The sequence below is a fragment of the Brachyistius frenatus genome, unplaced genomic scaffold, assembly GCF_029030835.1.
Source record: "Brachyistius frenatus isolate BFR_SWC_R1_liver_20210118 unplaced genomic scaffold, ASM2903083v1 Contig_414, whole genome shotgun sequence".
In the NCBI taxonomy this organism is placed as follows: domain Eukaryota; kingdom Metazoa; phylum Chordata; class Actinopteri; family Embiotocidae; genus Brachyistius; species Brachyistius frenatus.
Genome location: NW_027211013.1, coordinates 117,069 through 139,096, shown reverse-complemented (window position 1 = coordinate 139,096; position 22,028 = coordinate 117,069). Strand labels below are relative to the sequence as shown.

Genomic DNA, 22,028 nt, shown 5'->3' with positions numbered 1-22,028 from the left:
CATGAATATCAGCATCACAATGCTGAGAGGTGTTCAACAGAGCAGAAAGAGGTCCGGGTTTAACCGGGCTGTATGTTGTTGTCAGGTGGAAGCCTTGGATGTGTGTTCACCTCGAGGTGAATCACTCTACTGGTTGCATCATCACTACAAACAAAAGGACAACATGAGCCTGCATGAAGCCGCGTGAGGCCGCATAAGCCTGCATGAGGCCGCGTGAGGCCGCATGAGGCCCGCATGAAGCCGCGTGAAGCCGCGTGAGGCCGCATGAAGCCGCATGAGGCCGCGTGAAGCCGCATGAGGCCGCGTGAGGCCGCATAAACCTGCGTGAGGCCGCGTGAGCCTGCGTGAAGCCGCATGAGGCCGTATGAAGCCGCGTGAGGCCGCATGAAGCCGCGTGAGGCCGCGTGAAGCCGCGTGAGGCCGCAAGCCGCGTGAGGCCGCGTGAAGCCGCGTGAGGCCGCGTGAGGCCGCGTGAAGCCGCGTGAGGCCGCGTGAAGCCGCGTGAGGCCGCGTGAGGCCGCGTGAGGCCGCATGAAGCCGCGTGAGGCCGCGTGAGGCCGCGTGAAGCCGCGTGAGGCCGCGTGAGGCCGCGTGAGGCCGCGTGAGGCCGCGTGAAGCCGCATGAAGCCGCGTGAAGCCGCATGAGGCCGCATGAGGCCGCGTGAGGCCGCGTGAAGCCGCGTGAGGCCGCATGAGGCCGCGTGAAGCCGCATGAGGCCGCGTGAGGCCGCGTGAGGCCGCATGAGGCCGCGTGAAGCCGCGTGAGGCCGCGTGAAGCCGCATGAGGCCGCGTAAGTCCGCATGAGGCCGCATGAAGCCGCATGAGCCTGTATGAAGCCGCATGAGGCTGCATGAAGCCGCATGAGCCTGCATGAAGCCGCATGAGGCCGCATGAAGCCGCGTGAGGCCGCGTGAGGCCGCATGAGGCCGCGTGAAGCCGCATGAGGCCGCATGAGCCTGCATGAAGCTGCATGAGGCTGTATGAAGCCGCGTGAGGCCGCATGAAGCCGCGTGAGGCCGCGTGAGGCCGCGTGAAGCCGCGTGAAGCCGCATGAGCCTGCATGAAGCCGCATGAGGCCGCGTGAAGCCGCGTGAGCCTGCGTGAAGCCGCATGAGGCCGCGTGAAGCCGCGTGAGGCCGCATGAAGCCGCGTGAGGCCGCATGAGGCCACGTGAAGCCGCGTGAGGCCGCGTGAGGCCGCATGAGGCCGCATGAAGCCGCGTGAGGCCGCATGAGCCTGTATGAAGCCGCATGAGCCTGTATGAAGCAGCATGAGGCCGTATGAAGCCGCATGAGGCCGCATGAGCCTGTATGAAGCCGCATGAGGCTGTATGAAGCAGCATGAGGCTGTATGAAGCCGCGTGAGGCCGCATGAAGCCGCGTGAGGCCGCGTGAGGCCGCGTGAAGCCGCGTGAAGCCGTGTGAGCCTGCATGAAGCCGCATGAGGCCGCGTGAAGCCGCGTGAGCCTGCATGAAGCCGCATGAGGCCGCGTGAAGCCGCGTGAGGCCGCATGAAGCCGCGTGAGGCCGCATGAGGCCGCGTGAAGCCGCGTGAGGCCGCGTGAGGCCGCATGAGGCCGCATGAAGCCGCGTGAGGCCGCATGAGCCTGTATGAAGCCGCATGAGCCTGTATGAAGCAGCATGAGGCCGTATGAAGCCGCATGAGGCCGCATGAGCCTGTATGAAGCCGCATGAGCCTGCATGAAGCTGCATGAGGCTGTATGAAGCCGCGTGAGGCCGCATGAAGCCGCGTGAGGCCGCGTGAGGCCGCATGAAGCCGCGTGAGGCCGCGTGAGGCCGCGTGAAGCCGCGTGAAGCCGTGTGAGCCTGCATGAAGCCGCATGAGGCCGCGTGAAGCCGCGTGAGCCTGCATGAAGCCGCATGAGGCCGCGTGAAGCCGCGTGAGGCCGCATGAAGCCGCGTGAGGCCGCATGAGGCCGCGTGAAGCCGCGTGAGGCCGCGTGAGGCCGCATGAGGCCGCATGAAGCCGCGTGAGGCCGCATGAGCCTGTATGAAGCCGCATGAGCCTGTATGAAGCAGCATGAGGCCGTATGAAGCCGCATGAGGCCGCATGAGCCTGTATGAAGCCGCATGAGGCTGTATGAAGCAGCATGAGGCTGTATGAAGCCGCATGAGGCCGCATGAAGCCGCGTGAGGCCGCGTGAGGCCGCATGAGGCCGCGTGAAGCCGCATGAGGCCGCATGAGGCCGCGTGAAGCCGCATGAGGCCGCATGAGCCTGTATGAAGCCGCATGAGGCTGTATGAAGCCGCGTGAGGCTGTATGAAGCCGCATGAGCCTGCATGAAGCCGCATGAGGCCGCGTGAAGCCGCATGAGGCCGCATGAGCCTGTATGAAGCCGCATGAGGCCGCGTGAAGCCGCATGAAGCCGCGTGAGGCCGCATGAGCCTGTATGAAGCTGCATGAGGCCGCGTGAGGCCGCATGAGCCTGTATGAAGCTGCATGAGGCCGCGTGAGGCCGCATGAGCCTGTATGAAGCTGCATGAGGCCGCGTGAGGCCGCATGAGCCTGTATGAAGCTGCATGAAGCCGCGTGAGGCCGCATGAGCCTGTATGAAGCTGCATGAGGCCGCGTGAGGCCGCATGAGCCTGTATGAAGCTGCATGAAGCCGCGTGAGGCCGCATGAGCCTGTATGAAGCTGCATGAGGCCGCGTGAGGCCGCATGAGCCTGTATGAAGCTGCATGAGCCTGCATGAAGCCGCGTGAGGCCGCATGAGCCTGTATGAAGCCGCATGAGGCCGCGTGAGGCCGCATGAGCCTGTATGAAGCCGCATGAGGCCGCGTGAGGCTGCATGAGCCTGCATGAAGCCGCGTGAGGCTGCATGAGCCTGTATGAAGCCGCATGAGGCCGCGTACCTGAGACCGGTAGAGAACAACTGAACTGGTGCAGTTCAAACTGGATCAGCTCTGTTCGTGTCTCACTGAACAACAGAGGGAAAGAAAAAGGCGTTTCTCACTGATGTCAGAGTGATTTAGAGCCCGAGGTTTGATCCAGGCACCGCACCCCAGAGATGGACTGATGATGATGGTGATGATTATGATGATGATGATGATCCCGTACCTTCTGTGTGGGCGTCGTTAAACTCCTAAAGCAGGAGGGCGGTAGTTCTCGCAGTAGGTCCGCTCCCATTGGTCCGATAACAGGAGCGGCTGCGATGACACGCCGAGGCTCTGCAGATAAAAGCAGGGCGACGCGCCGCGCTGCAGAACATCAGTCGGAGGCAGACGGCGGGTTGTTTGATGGTAGCTGCACCTCTGAGTCTTATCACGGCTGGAAGTATCTGTCCAACTCTTGAGGTACCGACTGCACTTCACTCTCAAACTTTAACCTTCTGGTTGTCTGCGCTGTCAACAGAGTGATGGAAGGATTTGGCACCTGTGCGCAATTACGCAGCGTGCACAGCGGAGTAGAATAAGAGCAGTATAATAAGGTTTTACTTTGAATTAAGTGAATAGATGAATGCTATTTTAAGAAATATGAGTGTTTTTCATTGATCTTCAGTGCAGGTGGATGTATGTGATGAGTTCCTGAAGTCCTCCCTCTGAGCCGGTGTAACTCCAGACTGACAGCTGTCCTCTGTTCCAGGGAGAATGGAGTGGTATGTCCTGGTCCTGGTGCTGATGCTGAGCTTGCCTCCCTCTGTCCACACAGCCTGCTCCTCGCAGTGTCAGAAATGCGCGCAGCAGATCCTGAGCTCCGCCACCGCCTTCAGCAGCCTGGTAAGACAGACAGAACTGTGGAGGATGTCCTGGCTTCACTTTGATTTCTTTTTTTTTTATGTGTAAATTTAGATAAGAGAAGCAAAACTCAGGATGAGTTCTGACTTTTAGGCTGCTTTATCCAAATCATGAAAACTTCTAAAAGCATTCATATTTCCCTCCAGAAATGTATAACTTATAATTTCAGTCTTTAATTTCAAAGTTAGAGATCCAGAATGTGTCAGACTGAATACTGAGGAAACTGAATTTGGAATATGTAAACTGTGTTTTAATCCCCAGTACAACTCTGCAGACTGTTTTCACTTGAAGCTTCTTCTTAACATCGGGTTAAGCAGAAACTGTGCGTCTGGCGGGCTGACAGCCTTCAGGTGTTCAGGTGTCTCACTCTGGTCTGGTGTGTGTGTGTGCAGTCGTGCAGCGCGGAGTGTGACGGCCAGCTGGAGAGCTGCGGCTCGGCTCCGCGGCTGGCGGACTTCAACCAGGACGAGGCGGCGGGGGAGGAGGAGCGGCAGCACGCGGACCTGGTGAAGCGCTACGGCGGCTTCATCAAGAGGATAGACAAGAACAAGAACAAGGTCTTCACCTCTCCGTGGCGAGACAACTACATCCTGAAGGCGGGAGCTCTGCCCAAGAAGTACGAGGACTTATTGAAGCGGCTGGAGGAGAGGGATGCGGACCTGCCGGAGGACGCGGACGAGGATCCGGAGGACCAGGTCCTCCACGGTTACGTTAAACGTTACGGCGGCTTTTTACGCAAATTCGGCCCCAAATCAAAGAGGAGCAGCTCCGCGGAGGAGGAGGGAGAGGAGGAGAGCCCGGAGCCCGAGCTGCAGAAGCGCTACGGGGGCTTCATGAGGAGGGTCCGGCCAAAGTTGAACAACCTGAAGTGGGACAAGCGGTACGGAGGCTTTCTGCGCCGCCACTTCAAAATCTCGGTGCGCTCAGTGGAGGAGCCGCTGTACTCGTACCAGGACCTGAGCCTATAGACCCCCCGCTGGGAACCACGGAGGGGACTAAAACTCCAGCTCATCCAACAGTATCTGCGCCTGCCGTCCTGCTTCTGACCCGGCTGTTCTGGAACATCTCCATCTGTGTCCGCGTCTGTCTTTCAATAAATGATGCTTGTTTAATAAAAACATTAATAGACATAAATCCACTTCCTGTTTGTCCAGCAGCTTCTAAACAAATCAGCCCGCTGCGCTCTCATTCAACGGATCAAACTGTTCATATTTTGGTTCATTTTATATTTTCTAGACGTGCCGAGGTTGAATGTTTTGTCGTAAAATATGAAGAGAGGCTTTTAAATTCATCACCCAGAACACCTCTTCAAATAAAGCGGTCCTGGATGTAGTTAATGTTCTGACTGAATCACGACATCTGATGATAAAAGGAGAAACATTCAAATAATGAAAGGCACGTGACCAATTGTCTGGTCTCCGAACGGGCACGTGCGTTTTTATTAACTTTGAATCGAAATTGAATTAACTTTAGAAACAATGTCGAGAAAACGACAGTAATTTGTAACTAAATTTACAGATCAAATTAAATATAAAAATACAGTAAACACGCGGCAGACTTTACCAAACTGTGGTGAAATAGGATTTTTCACAAATTGAATATGAATCTAACTTTTTATCGTAACAATAATTAAAACGAAGATGTTGATTTGATTATTTTCCTAAAATAAAATGAAGCATCGGTTTCTGTTGTCCGTGTTTTTCTGAACCAGCCGAGATGCTTCAAAGATCCTGATGAGAAGCAGAAAGCTGAATGTGAGGAGGCAGCACACAGCGCCACCTGGTGGGGACGTCCAGTAAAGTCCCGTATGGTCACTGGAGAATAACTTCCACTGAGCTGGCATCTCATTCATTTTGTGGTAATTAGAAGAGAGTATAAAACAAAATAAAGAGATAAAAGCCGTCACAGATCACCTGACCGGAAGTCAAACAGGCAATCAAGAAAATTTCTCTCATCTTTTACATCAACTGGAGAAACTTTCTACATGGTTCAGTTTCCTCAAAGAAAAATATTACGGTTCTGTTTTATCACCCGAACGGATTCAGACGGTCACTGGTTTGTCTCCATGACGACCGAACTCACCTGGAGTTCAGGTTTTGCCGAGTCCACCTGTGAGTCCACACCAGCTGCAGATTATTAATATGTTATTATTATTAATATGTAATAAAACACGCATTGTTCTTACAAACGGAGCATTTATTACCAAACTAAAACTAAACTCTTCTGTTGGAGAGACAAACAGCCGTATCAAATATAATAACAAATACATATTTACACAACGCACACACACACACACACACGCACGCACGCACGCACGCACACACACACACACACACACACACACACACACACACACACACACACACACACACACACACACAACACAGAAGGCTCACTCGTGTTCAGTAACAGTAAACAGGAAGTAAACGTTCAGCCCGGCCAATCGGAGTAGGGAGGCGGGGCCAGAGCATCACTGCTCCCCGTCCTCTCTCACCTGCTCCGGTTGACCTTCGGCGTCGTCGTCAGGCTGGCCTCCCTCCTGAGGGTCGGCGGCGGCAGTTGCCATGGCATCCACCACGGTGATGCTGCCGACGTGCTGCTGGACGGCGGCCGGCAGCGTCACCAGCTGGAACTGAGAGCCGACCAATTTAACGAAGGCCGTGGAGGTCGCCGAGCCTCCGAGCCCGGTCGCTCCTTCCTGACCCGCCCCCGCCGACAGAACCGTCAGGTTGGAGGCGTCGCCCACCAGCTCGGACCCAGAGAGCGGCGAGGTCAGGAAGGTGTACCCGCCCAGGTTGGTGCCGGCCTGGCCTCCCGCTATGGTCAGAACCTTCCCGAGCGGCAGCCCGGCCAGCTGGTTCAGAGGCAGAGTGATCTGGGTCGGAGTCGTGTTGACCGTCGCCGGGCCGGAGACGGCTCGGGTCAGACGGGGACGCTTCGGCGCCGGCAGCGCCGGGACCGGGGTGAGGGTCATCAGGACGTTGTTGAGATGCTGAGATTTACTTTTCAGCTCTTTGGCCCGTTTCCGGTGTTCATCACACTGCTGTTCCAGAGCTGCAGACATCAGAACCAGAACAAGTTCTATTAACCCGGTCAGGGTGACAGAGATGAGGACTCGGTTCAGGACTCCGGTACTGACCTGCCAGGCTGCGAGTGTACTGCTCTCGGTACCGGTCCATCTGGCTCTTATGACTGGCCAGAACCTTCTTCACCAGGTCCAGCATTCCGAAGTTCTGCACGATGTTGTTCAGCAAAACAGCATCTGGAAGAAGAAACAGCAGGTCAAAGGTTAAAGGTTAAAGGTGAAGAACACAGATTTTACACCAGTTTAACTTCTGACCGAACTGTCTTCAGTTGAACTGCCGGTTTGATTGACATCTCACTGAGCCAATAAGAGCTTCCATATCCCATCCTCAGCCTCCAACAGCCAATCAGAGTGGGTACGGAGCGGAGGTGTCAGATCCGGCCAGTCGGAAGCCACGTCAGCGATGATTGATGGTTTGTACAGCCAATGAGATTCTGAACACGAGTATATGCGTCTTCAGTGGGCGGGGCTTATACCAGGACGAAAGAGTATGTTGTTGTTGTTGAATAAAATTTGCATTAATGGCACTGCTTTCAGGTCTATTCTTAATATGTTTAATAAAGAGATTCTTTGTACAATTTACAGAATCAGTTCTCAGATTCTGATTTAATATCCAAGAAAAACTGCGGCTGGAACTGAAATGTCCCAAAACGAATCGACATCGAATCGATTTGTGAAATCAGGACCTGACCCAACCCAACCTGTGCATGTGTGTGTGGTTCTGACCTTTGACCTGTAGCGGTGGATCACACACTCTCTCCTGCAGCCCCTTCAGCACCTCCTGCAGCTCCTTCTGAAAGTCCTCCACCACCTCCTCCAGCAGCCCCACCTCCTTCACCGCCCGCCAGAACGCCACCGAGTCCTCTGGACAGACACACACACACACACACACACACACACACACACACACACGCACGCACGCACGCACGCACACACACACACACACACACACACACACACACACACACACACACGTTATAACCCCTCTACATTTCCTCGTGATAATGAGTGCGAGGTCGCTGATCACCTCCGATGGCCGTGACCCACTCCGACGTTTCCTCCATCATCTCCGAGAACGCGGCTCCGTTCACTACAACACACACACAGTAAACCGGATCAGAACACACACACAGTAAACCGGATCAGAACACACACTCAGTAAACCGGATCAGAACACACACACAGTAAACCGGATCAGAACACACACTCTGATGGAGGTTCTGACGCTCCACTCATTATCCCCACCATTCGTCTGAAATAATAATAATCATAATAACAATAATAATAACTCTGTTAATTCTAGACAAAACGATCCCGAATGAGATGGCGCTCTTATTTTGAAATGCAGCCACAGCGAGCTGAAGGTCTGATCAGAAGTCACGTGATTGGCTCGGTGCTGGTCACGTGACTAAAGTTACATTAAGAGTTGTGTCGGGTTTAAGTCTGACAACTTTAAATCCAGTGTCATTATCAGATTTTCTAATTAAATGTGCTGAATTTTAAAGAGTGGAACAGATGAGATGCTTCATGTCCCTCTGAGTGTTTCTCTGATGCCTCCTGTGACAGATGAGAGTGAGTCCACGCTTACGGTCAGCTGATGTGGGCGTGGCCGGCACCAGGTCGGAGGCCTGCTCGCTGCTGACGGACACTTTGGTTCCCACCAGGTCGATTTTGGTGCTGCGGCAGGTGTTGGAGCAGACTTTGGTGTGCTGGTAGAAGTCCAGCTCACCTGAGTCCATGATCTTCCTGTGGAGACAAGGAGGACGATATGTTTACTGATGGGACAGCGCCACCCTCAGGCGTGTTGGTTAACTGCATCTGAACCTCTGACAGGATGGAGATACAGATTTATTTGGTATCCTGGTTCTGGAGGCTGCGGGTCATGAAGTCAGACTGTGTTTGGTGCCTCCCGGTTCTGGAGGCTGCGGGTCATGAAGTCAGGCTGTGTTTGGTGCCTCCCAGTTCTGGAGGCTGCGGGTCATGAAGTCAGGCTGTGTTTGGTGCCTCCCGGTTCTGGAGGCTGCGGGTCATGAAGTCAGACTGTGTTTGGTGCCTCCCGGTTCTGGAGGCTGCGGGTCATGAAGTCAGGCTGTGTTTGGTGCCTCCCGGTTCTGGAGGCTGCAGGTCATGAAGTCAGGCTGTGTTTGGTGCCTCCCGGTTCTGGAGGCTGCGGGTCATGAAGTCAGGCTGTGTTTGGTGCCTCCCGGTTCTGGAGGCTGCGGGTCATGAAGTCAGACTGTGTTTGGTGCCTCCCGGTTCTGGAGGCTGCGGGTCATGAAGTCAGGCTGTGTTTGGTGCCTCCCGGTTCTGGAGGCTGCGGGTCATGAAGTCAGGCTGTGTTTGGTGCCTCCCGGTTCTGGAGGCTGCGGGTCATGAAGTCAGACTGTGTTTGGTGCCTCCCGGTTCTGGAGGCTGCGGGTCATGAAGTCAGGCTGTGTTTGGTGCCTCCCGGTTCTGGAGGCTGCGGGTCATGAAGTCAGGCTGTGTTTGGTGCCTCCCGGTTCTGGAGGCTGCGGGTCATGAAGTCAGGCTGTGTTTGGTGCCTCCCGGTTCTGGAGGCTGCGGGTCATGAAGTCAGACTGTGTTTGGTGCCTCCCGGTTCTGGAGGCTGCGGGTCATGAAGTCAGACTGTGTTTGGTGCCTCCCGGTTCTGGAGGCTGCGGGTCATGAAGTCAGGCTGTGTTTGGTGCCTCCCGGTTCTGGAGGCTGCGGGTCATGAAGTCAGGCTGTGTTTGGTGCCTCCCGGTTCTGGAGGCTGCGGGTCATGAAGTCAGACTGTGTTTGGTGCCTCCCGGTTCTGGAGGCTGCGGGTCATGAAGTCAGACTGTGTTTGGTGCCTCCCGGTTCTGGAGGTCCAGTCGGAGGAAGCAGACCTGAGCATGGTGCCGTTGAGGCGGATCGCTCTCTTCCAGTCCTTCAGCGTCGACTTTCCCGCCAAACACACGAACTCCTTGGGGCTGATGAGCTGCTCGTTGAACTGATCGGAGAGGAAAGAAGGACAGCTTTAACGTCGTCTGGACGACCTGATGACATCCTGACGTTGTCACGGTAACACCGCCTACCTGGACACACTTCACATTGATCCCCGGACACACGAACTTCTTCCACACCAGAGTCGCCTTCGCGTCTCCGCAGGTGATCGGGTAGAAGACGTCGGCCTCCACGTCCACCTCCTCCGTTAACTTCACTGCAGAGACATGAAGACAGAGACATGAAGACATGAAGACAGAGACATGAAGACGACAAACACCGGGAACAACACTTTCAATAAAGTGCATTTATCATCGAGGAAACAATAAATGTCCTGCAGGGGACGTTACCGATGACGTCCTCCTCCTTGGACAGAGAATCTGCTTCCACCGGAGACACTGTGAGGACTTCCACCCTGCAGAGACACATTTATTCATTTTAAAATCACACGTTCTCCATCCTGTGTTGTTTACTGTCTTTCAGACATCCAGCAGATCTCTGATGTCTTCGTCTCTCTGTCCTTATACAAAGTTTATTTGTTGTCATTTTACAGTTCGTTAAAACAGGACAGCTATTTCTGTGTGTATATATATATGTGTGTGTGTGTGTGTGTGTGTGTGTGTGTGTGTGTGTGTGTGTGTGTGTGTGTGTGTGTGTGTGTGTGTGTGTGTGTGTGTGTGTGTGTTACCCGGGGTGAGAGGTCAGCTCTGCGGCCTCCATCCCCTCCTGTCCCCCCTCCTGTCCCCCCTCCTGTCCCTCCTGTCCCTCCTCCATCCCGGGGGGCAGCTCCTCCGGGATGGTGACGATCACCACCTCGTTCATCTCCTGCATGCTGACGTCAGAGGAAGCCATCGAAGAGTTTCCTGATATTAATACATGTCAGATATGAGGCCAATGAAACGCACCGAGGGGAGCAGGATGTTTCCAACAGAGACTGGGAGGCATCTGTACCTCACTCAGACCTGGGGACATCACAACATCTGGGAATAAGATGGTTTATTGAACGAGCTCTGGTATAGAAACACCGGTGTTTATCTCCGGTGCTAACGAGCTAACGCGGCTAGCAGCAGCGACATATAACCTTTAAAAACAAGCTTCACACGGTTCTTCAGTGTGTTTCACTTCCACCGAAAAGACCTCGGAGAGGGTTCCTCACTGGCTGGGTGTGGAGATCTTAAACTGCGGTGACGTCAGAGATGTTTTCAACACGCCACCGTAAACTTGTGTGTTTTTTTAATGCAGTTTGGTGCGCTCTGTAATCCAGCGAGAACTGGACGGCACGAGATGAGGCTACGACGCAGTTACACACGTTACACACGTTACACACGTCCTACCTTCTGACTGAGCCCCGTCCGGTCTGAGTAGGTCGCTGCTGAAGGTCCCAGGACTACATGGATGTACTTTCAGGCTCGTGTTTTTCTTCTTTGTCTACATTTTCAGACGTGATCGTAAAGCGATGTAACGCGTACATGTCGCCACCTGCCGGAGAGAACGAGGTACCGGGCGGCTCGGTTTTAAGGTGTGGCCTGTGGAGGTGGGCGGGGTTAGAGGTGCTTACAGGCCGCAGCCGGGCTTGATTGGCCCATCCGGGAGAAGACACTCTTCAAACACTCTGTGATTGGTTGTTTTGTTGTGGGCGGGTTTAGTTTGAAAGTCTACGCTGCTGTGATTGGTTGTTTCACCGACGATCAACTTTGAACGAGCTGCAGCGGGCTATGCCGAACGGGTGTCCGCACCAAGTTCGGTACCGATATGGTTCTGGTGGGGGAGCCTGGGACCACCAGGTGGTCCAAGGAGGGGTGCACCGGCGCAGGTCGGACACGGAGCAGGTCAACGCGCACGTGCCGCTCAGTAGTGGGCTGGCGGCTGTGAATAGCTGCTGTAGTGCAGCCGGAGTAACACAGCAGGACCCTGTCCTCCTGCTCCTCCTGCTCCTCCTGCTCCTCTCCAAACTACTGGGACGTCAAACTCCTCTGGTCCATTACAACCACTGTTGGTCCTGCAGCGCCTCCAGCTGGAGGAGAGGAGCAACTACACCAGTCACACCACTGCTGCTACTTCACACATGTATTAAACATTATTGTATTAAATATATCATGTATGAAACATTATATTAAACATGTCACATGTATGAAACATTATTATATTAAAAAATATCATGTATGAAACATTATATTAAATATATCACGTATTAAACATTATTATATTAAATATATCACGTATTAAACATTATATGAAATATATCACGTATTAAACATTATATTAAATATATCACGTATGAAACATTATTATATTAAATATATCACGTATTAAACATTATATTAAATATATCATGTATGAAACATTATTATATTAAAAATATCACGTATTAAACATTATATTAAATATATCACGTATTAAACATTATATTAAATATATCACGTATTAAACATTATATTAAATATATCACGTATTAAACATTATATTAAATATATCATGTATGAAACATTATTATATTAAATATATCACGTATTAAACATTATATTAAATATATCACGTATTAAACATTATATTAAATATATCATGTATTAAACATTATATTAAATATATCATGTATGAAACATTATTATATTAAATATATCACGTATTAAACATTATTATATAAATATATCACGTATTAAACATTATTATATAAATATATCACGTATTAAACATTATTATATTAAATATATCACGTATTAAACATTATATTAAATATATCACGTATTAAACATTATTATATTAAATATATCATGTATTAAACATTATTATATAAATATATCACGTATTAAACATTATTATATTAAAAATATGTATGAAACATTATTATATTAAATATATCACGTATTAAACATTATTATATTAAATATATCACGTATTAAACATTATTATATTAAATATATCACGTATTAAACATTATATTAAATATATCATGTATTAAACATTATATTAAATATATCACATATTAAACATTATTATATGAAATATATCATGTATGAAACATTATTATATGAAATATATCACGTATGAAACATTATTATATTAAACATATCATGTATTAAACATTATTATATGAAATATATCACGTATTAAACATTATTATATTAAACATATCATGTATTAAACATTATTATATGAAATATATCATGTATTAAACATTATATTAAATATATCACATATTAAACATTATTATATGAAATATATCATGTATGAAACATTATTATATGAAATATATCACGTATTAAACATTATTATATTAAACATATCATGTATTAAACATTATTATATGAAATATATCACGTATTAAACATTATTATATTAAACATATCATGTATTAAACATTATTATATTAAACATATCATGTATTAAACATTATTATATTAAACATATCATGTATTAAACATTATTATATGAAATATATCACGTATTAAACATTATTATATTAAACATATCATGTATTAAACATTATTATATGAAATATATCACGTATTAAACATTATTATATTAAACATATCATGTATTAAACATTATTATATTAAACATATCATGTATTAAACATTATTATATGAAATATATCACGTATTAAACATTATTATATTAAACATATCATGTATTAAACATTATTATATGTATTAAACATTATTATATGAAATATATCACGTATTAAACATTATTATATTAAACATATCATGTATTAAACATTATTATATTAAACATATCATGTATTAAACATTATTATATGAAATATATCACGTATTAAACATGATCACTGCTCTGTAATGACGCAAAAACAGCAGTATGGTTCTGTGATCAGCATCTCATAATCAGGTAAAACAAATATGGAGTCATATGTTTTGGTTGGAGAATCTTTTATTAGCTCACGTTTCACATTTTAGCCAACGTAAAGCTGCACGCCGTCACTTCATGTCTCAGGAAACAACCAGTTCATCCAGACGGACTTCTTCATGTCCACAAATAAAGTTAACTCAGACGGATAGTGGATGTTTCACTGACGACTTGTTGTCCTGCTGTAATCTGGTGTTCATGTGTTTCATGTCTCATCTTCCTCCGAAGAACAAAGTCATCCCAGTTTCTGCACATTCACTCACAAACAATGTTTTCCTCACATGAAGAGTCTCAGAAAACCTTCCTGAGGTTTCCAGTGAGTCGTCCAGGTGGTAGAAAGAAGAAGAAGAAGGAAGAAACCGTGTTCAGGTGTTTGGCAGATGATGGACGACTATAAAACGTGTTGTGGTTCCCTGAGCAGGATGTGGTGTTGTCAGCCGTTCTCATCTCATCGTCCAGGACACCAAAACCTCCGTCCTGCTCCGTCCATGAGGAACCTCCTCCTAGTGATTGTTGCCATGGAAGGCAGGAAGTAAGGACCCCGTGAACTTGGATGCTGACACAAGCCACTCCCTTAAAACCATGAATCCAGTGAGAATGAAAAGTTCTGCTCAGATTGTAGAACCGGCTGATGTGGAAGCGAAAAGTGTGAAAAGTACAACATGCACAGACATTGCTTGACTTTCAAAGATTGAATCAGACACATGAATCAAACACATGAATTACACTTTTCTCAATATCCGAATATTATAATATTGATGATTATAATAATCATGTGACATCACTTTGCCTTCATTTTTGTCTCTGCGTATGCTGTATGTTGACATGCGGTTATTTTTACCTCTAATCCTCAGGTGTACAAAGCTTTGACAGGCTGAAGATATTAAAATTTGTTCTGTGAAAAAAGTATGATTAAATAATTGTAATTATTAATAATTAGCAGAAATTCCAAATTGATTTCTGGATTTGATGTGATATCTGAAAGTGAAAGTGTAAGACAAAAAAAAGAAAGGAGCCTCATCCACCAACTGTTCTTCTACTTTACCAATATTTTCATATTGTTCATAGGTATGAACAGAATCTACACACACTGAAATTGTCATTGTGTTTTCTTTAATTCTAAAGTTGTATAACACAGTAATTACAGTAATATTTTTTCATATATTGTAATATTTTTTTAAATTGTTATTATTTGCAAAGCATTATGGTTTTGAATAAACACCACACTAACACAGGCTGACTGTCCAACTAATAAACGTGGTGTGACTGGTGTAGTTGCTCCTCTCCTCCAGCTGGAGGCGCTGCAGGACCAACAGTGGTTGTAATGGACCAGAGGAGTTTGATGTCCCAGTAGTTTGGAGAGGAGCAGGAGGAGCAGGAGGAGCAGGAGGAGCAGGAGGAGCAGGAGGAGCAGGAGGAGCAGGAGGAGCAGGAGGAGCAGGAGGAGCAGGAGGAGCAGGAGGAGCAGGAGGAGCAGGAGGACAGGGTCCCGCTGTGTTACTCCGGCTGCACTACAGCAGCTATTCACAGCCGCGAGCCCACTACTGAGCGGCACGTGCGCGTTGACCTGCTCCGTGTCCGACCTGCGCCGGTGCACCCCTCCTTGAGAGCCATGTCGGTACCGAGCTCCACCGGTCCTCCAGCCTCCCGGGGACCTGGATTACAGGCGCGCGCCACCGCACCCGGCGAAGCATCCCTTCATTCATAGAAGGCTTTGTAGTTTTGCAGACGTGACGTCATCAGGGAGCATGCGGGCAGCGGCATTTGATGATGTGAAGAAATCCTGTAAGATTAAAAAGGATTTGGACTGTTAATTGTCCAAAGATCAGCTCCCGATAAAAAAAATTAAAAAACTTCTTTTGATAAAGAAAGCTTCATGTCCTTTAATCCTGCTGACACAAATGATGCTCCTCATGTTTTAATATGTACAATCTGCGATAGTAATCTGAGCATTTAGCATACAAATGGATGGAAAACTGTTTCTCACAGTCCCGCTGTGTGAAAATAAAAAGACAAAACAAGAAAAGCATAAATATGCAACAACAACAAAACAATAAAACAGACAACGTGGTGCAAATATGGGTCCTCAGTGCAAAGATTAGAGTTGATGGGGCGGGGGGGCGAGAGTTAAGCATTATGTAATAATATAATATTTATATGTCATGTGTAGGGTTAGTCTCATTTAATTTGTTTAATTGAAGTTTAATGAAATAACAGAGTAGTCATACAGACAGTTTTCTACCCAATGGCGCCGGATTGGACACTCTTGCCTGTGATTGGTTGTTTCGTTGTGGGCGGGTTAACGCTCGGAAGCAGTTGATTGACAGTGAGACATCTAATAAATTGCGTTGCATTGACAGCAACGGAGAATCGGAGGAAGTTGAGACTTTTATCTCCAAACTGCTGCTTTAAACTAACCGGTTTAAATAATGACGTCATGCCGAAGAGTTGCTGTGTAGTTAATTGCTCCAACAACGATGTGAAAAACTCTTATCTCCGATTTGTTTCCCTGTTATGTCCTAAACAAGATCCCGATAGAAGGTTTCTATGGAACCCCTCTATAGAAGGGGAGACTGAAGTGACTAATGAGAGATCAAATTCAACTTTATGATCTATCAGCGTTGTTCTCTGGCAGCAGAGTTCACGATAAACCGAGGCATGCTGCCCTGCGTCATTTCTGAAGTTATTTTAATCCGATGGTCTAAAACGGATCGGTTCAGTAACACTGTTTTACATCCACGTCTATGGAGAGAGTCGTATTTTTATTTTTATTTTTTTAAGAACTTTACAAACAGTGTATACAAGTACTCATTATTTCGTACAGAAAGGCAAAGGTGGAAACAATAGGACAGTGAACAGCACATCATAAAAGTAAAGAAAATAAATTAATAAAATAAAATATGAATGAATAAAGATGGATTCAAATACATAAATGTCCTTGATGCAAAAATATCAGAGGACAAAAAAGACAAAACAAGGGGGCGGGGACGTTTCTGAAAACCAAGGTTCCCGGATGTGTGATGCCGACGTTCTCCGACGCACCTGAATCACCGCACGTTGGAATCTGCGGCAATCAGTGACGTCATTACGTTGCGTTTGTTGTGACCGGAGTTTAAAATGGCTAACTGTGCCTGGTCAGAGAAAGTACTCCGACTCCTCCGCCGGATGAACAACTTTCATTCAGCAGGTAGACGACTGAACATGTCGCACACTGTACGGAGGACGTTTTTAAAGTAACCACTTCCGGCTTGTTCTCGCAGGCTCGTGCCGTCCCAGCTGCCTCAGGTTCGAGGTTGACGGAGCGCAGGTGGGCTGGATTCCTCCTCACGTCGCGCCCCTGCTGACCCGGTACCCGGAGGTGTTCTGCCCGCCGCGCGGTGGCGCTGTGTGCCTCAGTCCCGGGCTGGACTCGTACGGGAGGAGGTCGGAAGCGGTCGACGGCGTCCTGCAGAACCTCCGACAGGAGGGCACCCTGAGCTGCCTGAGAGGGTGGAGGGACGAGGTGAGGTGCTGCTGCACACCTTAGTGACGTCATAATGTCCCAAACCAGAGCAGGTGGGACAGCAAATGTCCTCACTGTCCAAAGGTGTCCTCACAGATACAGGAAGGTCACACGTGTACACACTCGGGTGTTATTCTGGATTATGGGACTTCTGTTTATTAAAGGTATGACGTCAGATTCTTCCCTTTGACCTGGTCAGGTGACCTGTTACACCCTAACCTGGTCAGGTGACTTGTTACACCCTAACCTGGTCAGGTGACCTGTTACACCCTAACCTGGTCAGGTGACCTGTTACACCCTAACCTGGTCAGGTGACCTGTTAGACCCTACCTGGTCAGGTGACCTGTTACACCCTACCTGGTCAGGTGACTTGTTACACCCTAACCTGGTCAGGTGACCTGTTACACCCTACCTGGTCAGGTGACTTGTTACACCCTAACCTGGTCAGGTGACCTGTTAGACCCTACCTGGTCAGGTGACCTGTTACACCCTACCTGGTCAGGTGACCCCTCCCTGATGTTCCTATGATCTGATCTTGTTCACTGATGTGTAACAGCTGCTTTCTTCCAGAGGTACAGTGTGATGCCGACGTTCTCCGACGCACCTCTGATGTGGATGGAGCGAGCAGCGACAGGTGAGCGTCTCCACGGGATGACGTCATGTGTTTGTTGTTGTTGTTGTTGTTGTGGGATCAGCTGACGGTGCCGCTCCTCCTCTCCCTGCTCCTCCTCCTCCTGCAGGTCTGTTCGGGGTGACCCGGTATGGAGTCCATGTTAACGGCTACACGATGGGGGGGTGTGGGGAGGTGAGCATGTGGCTGGGCCGGCGCTCCCTCTCCAAGCAGACGTACCCGGGCCTGCTGGACAACGTGGTGAGGACACGCCTCCTTCATACGTGTCCTCTGAAGCGTGTCTGCATCACGTGCTGCGTGTTGTGTGTCCCGGCAGGCGGCCGGAGGTCTGGCTGCCGGAGTCGGCGTCAAACACACGGCGGTGAAAGAGTGCCAGGAGGAGGCGCGTATCCCGGCGAGCGTCGCCGAGGAGGCTCGACCTGCGGGGACGGTCAGGTGAGCGCGATGAGGGGGGTCAAAGGTCAAGTCTGTGCACGCTCTGAGTTTCTCAGGTGAAACTCTGCAAACCAAAATACCTCCTCATTTAATAGTCTCAGCTCTTCATCATTAAAACAAACAAAACACAAAGAACTGGGATCAGAGGGGTTTATGGGAAATGTAGTCTTATCATGTGAACAACCGCTCAGAGGAAACGTGGGAAGTCAAGCAGGTGACGGTCTGATCTATCATTTATTAGGGAGTTCCACAACAACGGAAAGTCACCGTTGTCTTCGTCAACATGAAGCGAGACGAACAGGCGAGGTGACGTCAGAGAGAGATTTCCACCATGTGTCCTTTTACTGGAGGAGAAGCAGAACGTCCAGCGTCCTGACGCTTTATTTGGTGTACTAGAGGCCATTTAAAGGCTCCAGAGGTCACATCAGCAAACTGACATTATTTGCTTTTACTGAATTTAAAGACTTGAAAAAAAAGCCTGATAAAGTGAACAGAGACACGAGCCAGTGTTTGTTTCCTTCTGGAGAAACATGGCGTCTCCGCTGCCCGTCTAGATATGAAGCGCTCATTGTGAGTTCCACGTGATTATACTCTGTCCATTTTTAATATTATATTCCATTTCTGCCTCGTCAACTCAGCACACCGGACTGATAAAAGCCTTCAGGCTGCCTGATGAAAGTGACACGTGTTGTTGGGATCACGGCAAAGCGTGAATTAGACACGCTCGCATGGGAATCAGGCAGTTGGTGCTCGTCATGACGCAGAAGCCAATCTCAGACATAAAATAGAAAAGACACGAAGGTTAACGCAACCATCAACCAGCAGTGATGTCATCATCCATCAGTGATGTCACTATCCATCAGTGATGTCATCATCCATCAGTGATGTCATCGTTGGTTTGTGAACGTTATGAATCCTCCAGTTCAGATTCTGTCCGTCACCATCTTGCTAGTTCGGAGCAGTTTGGAGCAGGAAGTGACCATATTTGGACGAGCTGGGGGAGGAGCCAGCGGTGGATCTGACCGATCTGATCGGAAACCTGACGATACTACGTCCCGCCCACCGATAGCTGTAACCTGACTGCACCGCAGGCCTGTCAATCAAATGAATGAGGGATTATTTTCAGATTAAGCTCCTCCTCCAGTGGTATACGGTCGAACCGTTTTTCAGACCTGGAATCTGATACTCTGAACTTTGAGTTACAGTTTCATACATGAGTCATAACAGACTGCACTTTGTGTGTTCATTAATATGATTTAAAAATCATTTGAAGCTCTTATTCTGACAGCTGATGGACTCGGTGATGTTTAGTAACTTTGAGCTTCACCGTTCTTTAGGGTCAGAAAATTAAAGAAATGTTGAAAACGTTTCCAGGTCTTTCTGTGATGTCCAGCAGGTTTATTATTATCTGTGGAAGTGAAGACAGACAACTGTTTCTTCATCAGGTACTAGTTTGGAAAAAAAAACATTGACTGGGAATTTTTTGGCACAATTTTTAAGGAAAGCTGCCACAAATTTGAGTATTTTTAATCCAAAAAGTTGTCGGTGAAGGAGGAGGATCGTTGAGTGACAGCTGGACAGAAAGGTGAACTTTATTTATGATGAGCTTCGGCTCAGGTCTTCCACAAATGTGAAGACCTGCTGAGCTCACCTGTCTCTGCAGGAGTCTGGGGGGGCGGAGTCATCCCGGCTCCACTCTGAGGTGGTGGGCGGAGTCATGCCGTCTCCATTCTGAGGTGGTAGGCGGAGTCATGCCGTCTCCACTCTGAGGTGGTGGGCGGAGTCATGCCGTCTCCATTCTGAGGTGGTAGGCGGAGTCATGCCGTCTCCACTCTGAGGTGGTGGGCGGAGTCATGCCGTCTCCACTCTGAGGTGGTGGGCGGAGTCATGCCGTCTCCACTCTGAGGTGGTGGGCGGAGTCATGCCGTCTCCATTCTGAGGTGGTAGGCGGAGTCATGCCGTCTCCACTCTGAGGTGGTGGGCGGAGTCATGCCGTCTCCACTCTGAGGTGGTGGGCGGAGTCATGCCGTCTCCACTCTGAGGTGGTGGGCGGAGTCATGCCGTCTCCATTCTGAGGTGGTAGGCGGAGTCATGCCGTCTCCACTCTGAGGTGGTGGGCGGAGTCATGCCTTCTCCACTCTGAGGTGGTGGGCGGAGTCATGCCGTCTCCACTCTGAGGTGGTGGGCGGAGTCATGCCGTCTCCACTCTGAGGTGGTGGGCGGAGTCATGCCATCTCCACTCTGAGGTGGTGGGCGGAGTCATGCCGTCCTTTAACCTCCACCTTGTTTGGTTTGGTTTACTGCAGGTTTATTTCCTTTTAGTTCATCTTATTAAACGTGTTTTAGCTGCAGCTCGTGTGTTCTCCAGCAGTGAGGATGAAGCTTCGTTTCTGAGGATGAAGATCTGTTTTTCAGCTACACCTACGAGGATGACGAGGGTGTGTATGCAGAGACCCAGTTTGTGTTCGACCTGGAGCTTCCTCCTGAGTTCAGGCCCAGTGTGGGGGACGGGGAGGTGCAGGACTTCCTCCTCCTGCCCATCCATGAGGTGCGTCTCTGACGTGCTCTTCTTCAGGCTCCTTTAACCACACAGAGGTTTGGATGATGGGATGTTGGTGTGTGTTCCAGGTGAAGGAGCTGCTGGTCACCGATGACTTCAAACCCAACTGTGCCATGGTGGTGTTGGACTTTCTCATCAGACACTCCTTCATCCAGCCCGACACAGGTGAGTGGAGAAACCCTCCCCTTCAAAATAAAGTTCAACACGTCACATCTGTTTGTTGAAGGAGACGTTCCTCTTCTCAGAGCCGTGTTATCAGCACTTCATGGCTGGACTCCATCACACCTTATAGACCGGCGCCGAGGGACGACATCACATCCTGTCGACGTCACACCGAGGAGTCACGTGTTTACCGAGACATCAGAGGATCACAGGACGACTGATCATGAAGAACAGACGTGTGTCTCTGTATTTGTACTGTTTCTACTGTGTAGACCAGAGGTGTCCAAACTTTTTGCAAAGAGGGCCAAATTTGATAAAGTGAAGATGCCCGGGGGCCAATAGTTCCTTCTGACATTTTTTTAACCACAAAAGTCACATGAAAATACACACTGTTATAAAACAATTTTCATTGTCACAATTACCTTTATTTTTCAAATGACAATGTCACCAAATATAAGCCACTCAGGCAGACGTGAACAACTCTAAAAACACAATTCTGCCTTTCATTCAGTGAGATAACATTGAACAAACTGTACAGAATACCTTCAATTTCCATGAGTTAAATATCTTTGCCTCATGAACATTTAAACAGGAGTTATAAGTAATGCGAAGTGGTCTGTTACCATTAAACTATAAAACAAGTGAATTTTGCCTTTGTCTTTTACAAGATCTTTCAGAAAGCAATAGTTTGTGTCACATCTACAGGTACATAACATCAACAGTTATATCTTATATACATACATATACATATCTTATTCAAGAGTTTAATAACAGAAGTGCATTAGTGTGCTTTAGACTTTTCACTGTTAATAGTGACAGATGTTACCGTTCAAAACACTCAATTTCAGGTTGATCAAGGAACAGATAACTTGCTGACACTAATGGGAAGGGTGATACTGAGATCTAGATTTATGTAAAGAGGCCAGGTCTGGCTTGAGAGCAGTGGTTGAGATGCGTAAAATGTCACGCAAGTGGGAGTCACTCATCCTTGACCTCAATCGGTTCTTGTTAAAGTTCATGACTGAGAATGTTTGCTCACAAATATGTGGAGCCGAATAAGCT

At 48.6% G+C, this 22,028-nt stretch overlaps 3 protein-coding genes across 6 annotated transcripts; 2 read left to right on the top strand and 1 right to left on the bottom strand.

Moving 5' to 3' along the window:
* The first annotated feature begins 3,221 nt into the window (after positions 1 to 3,221).
* pdyn (prodynorphin) lies at positions 3,222 to 4,891 on the top strand. 3 transcript variants are annotated; one of them, XM_069725211.1, is made up of 3 exons: positions 3,222 to 3,316; positions 3,606 to 3,739; positions 4,150 to 4,891. In XM_069725211.1, the coding sequence occupies exons 2-3, from the start codon at positions 3,611 to 3,613 to the stop codon at positions 4,723 to 4,725; spliced, it is 705 nt and encodes a 234-aa protein (XP_069581312.1). In that variant the 5' UTR covers positions 3,222 to 3,316; positions 3,606 to 3,610; the 3' UTR covers positions 4,726 to 4,891. The 3 variants fall into 3 exon arrangements, with proteins under 3 accessions (XP_069581312.1, XP_069581311.1, XP_069581313.1); XM_069725210.1 differs by having other exon boundaries at positions 3,223 to 3,316; positions 3,522 to 3,739; XM_069725212.1 differs by having other exon boundaries at positions 3,237 to 3,316; positions 3,527 to 3,739.
* A 1,041-nt stretch (positions 4,892 to 5,932) lies between these two features.
* On the bottom strand, positions 5,933 to 11,281 carry gmeb2 (glucocorticoid modulatory element binding protein 2). Of its 2 annotated transcripts, none has more exons than XM_069725203.1 (10): positions 11,147 to 11,281; positions 10,501 to 10,675; positions 10,163 to 10,227; positions 9,905 to 10,029; positions 9,716 to 9,819; positions 8,431 to 8,588; positions 7,870 to 7,932; positions 7,569 to 7,706; positions 6,897 to 7,019; positions 5,933 to 6,811 (listed from the first exon to the last, which is right to left on the bottom strand). In XM_069725203.1, exons 2-10 carry the CDS (start codon positions 10,662 to 10,664, stop codon positions 6,228 to 6,230), a joined length of 1,524 nt encoding a protein of 507 aa, XP_069581304.1. In that variant the 5' UTR covers positions 10,665 to 10,675; positions 11,147 to 11,281; the 3' UTR covers positions 5,933 to 6,227. The 2 variants fall into 2 exon arrangements, with proteins under 2 accessions (XP_069581304.1, XP_069581305.1); XM_069725204.1 differs by having other exon boundaries at positions 10,501 to 10,644.
* A 5,507-nt stretch (positions 11,282 to 16,788) lies between these two features.
* tpk2 (thiamin pyrophosphokinase 2) lies at positions 16,789 to 21,541 on the top strand. The gene is made up of 8 exons (XM_069725213.1): positions 16,789 to 16,863; positions 16,937 to 17,178; positions 17,749 to 17,812; positions 17,919 to 18,049; positions 18,126 to 18,244; positions 20,660 to 20,792; positions 20,873 to 20,969; positions 21,050 to 21,541. Exons 1-8 carry the CDS (start codon positions 16,794 to 16,796, stop codon positions 21,094 to 21,096), a joined length of 903 nt encoding a protein of 300 aa, XP_069581314.1. The 5' UTR covers positions 16,789 to 16,793; the 3' UTR covers positions 21,097 to 21,541.
* The last annotated feature ends 487 nt before the right edge of the window (positions 21,542 to 22,028 follow it).

Coding starts and splice junctions, on each gene's coding strand:
- pdyn (XM_069725211.1), top strand. CDS start 3,611: ATGGAGTGGTATGTCCTGGTCCTGGTGCTGATGCTGAGCTTGCCTCCC. Junction 3,740..4,149: donor CCACCGCCTTCAGCAGCCTG/GTAAGACAGACA, acceptor GTGTGTGTGCAG/TCGTGCAGCGCGGAGTGTGA.
- gmeb2 (XM_069725203.1), bottom strand. CDS start 10,664: ATGGCTTCCTCTGACGTCAGCATGCAGGAGATGAACGAGGTGGTGATC. Junction 10,228..10,500: donor GAGCTGACCTCTCACCCCGG/GTAACACACACA, acceptor GTGTCTCTGCAG/GGTGGAAGTCCTCACAGTGT. Junction 6,812..6,896: donor GTACACTCGCAGCCTGGCAG/GTCAGTACCGGA, acceptor TGATGTCTGCAG/CTCTGGAACAGCAGTGTGAT.
- tpk2 (XM_069725213.1), top strand. CDS start 16,794: ATGGCTAACTGTGCCTGGTCAGAGAAAGTACTCCGACTCCTCCGCCGG. Junction 18,245..20,659: donor CGACCTGCGGGGACGGTCAG/GTGAGCGCGATG, acceptor TCTGTTTTTCAG/CTACACCTACGAGGATGACG. Junction 20,793..20,872: donor TCCTCCTGCCCATCCATGAG/GTGCGTCTCTGA, acceptor TGTGTGTTCCAG/GTGAAGGAGCTGCTGGTCAC.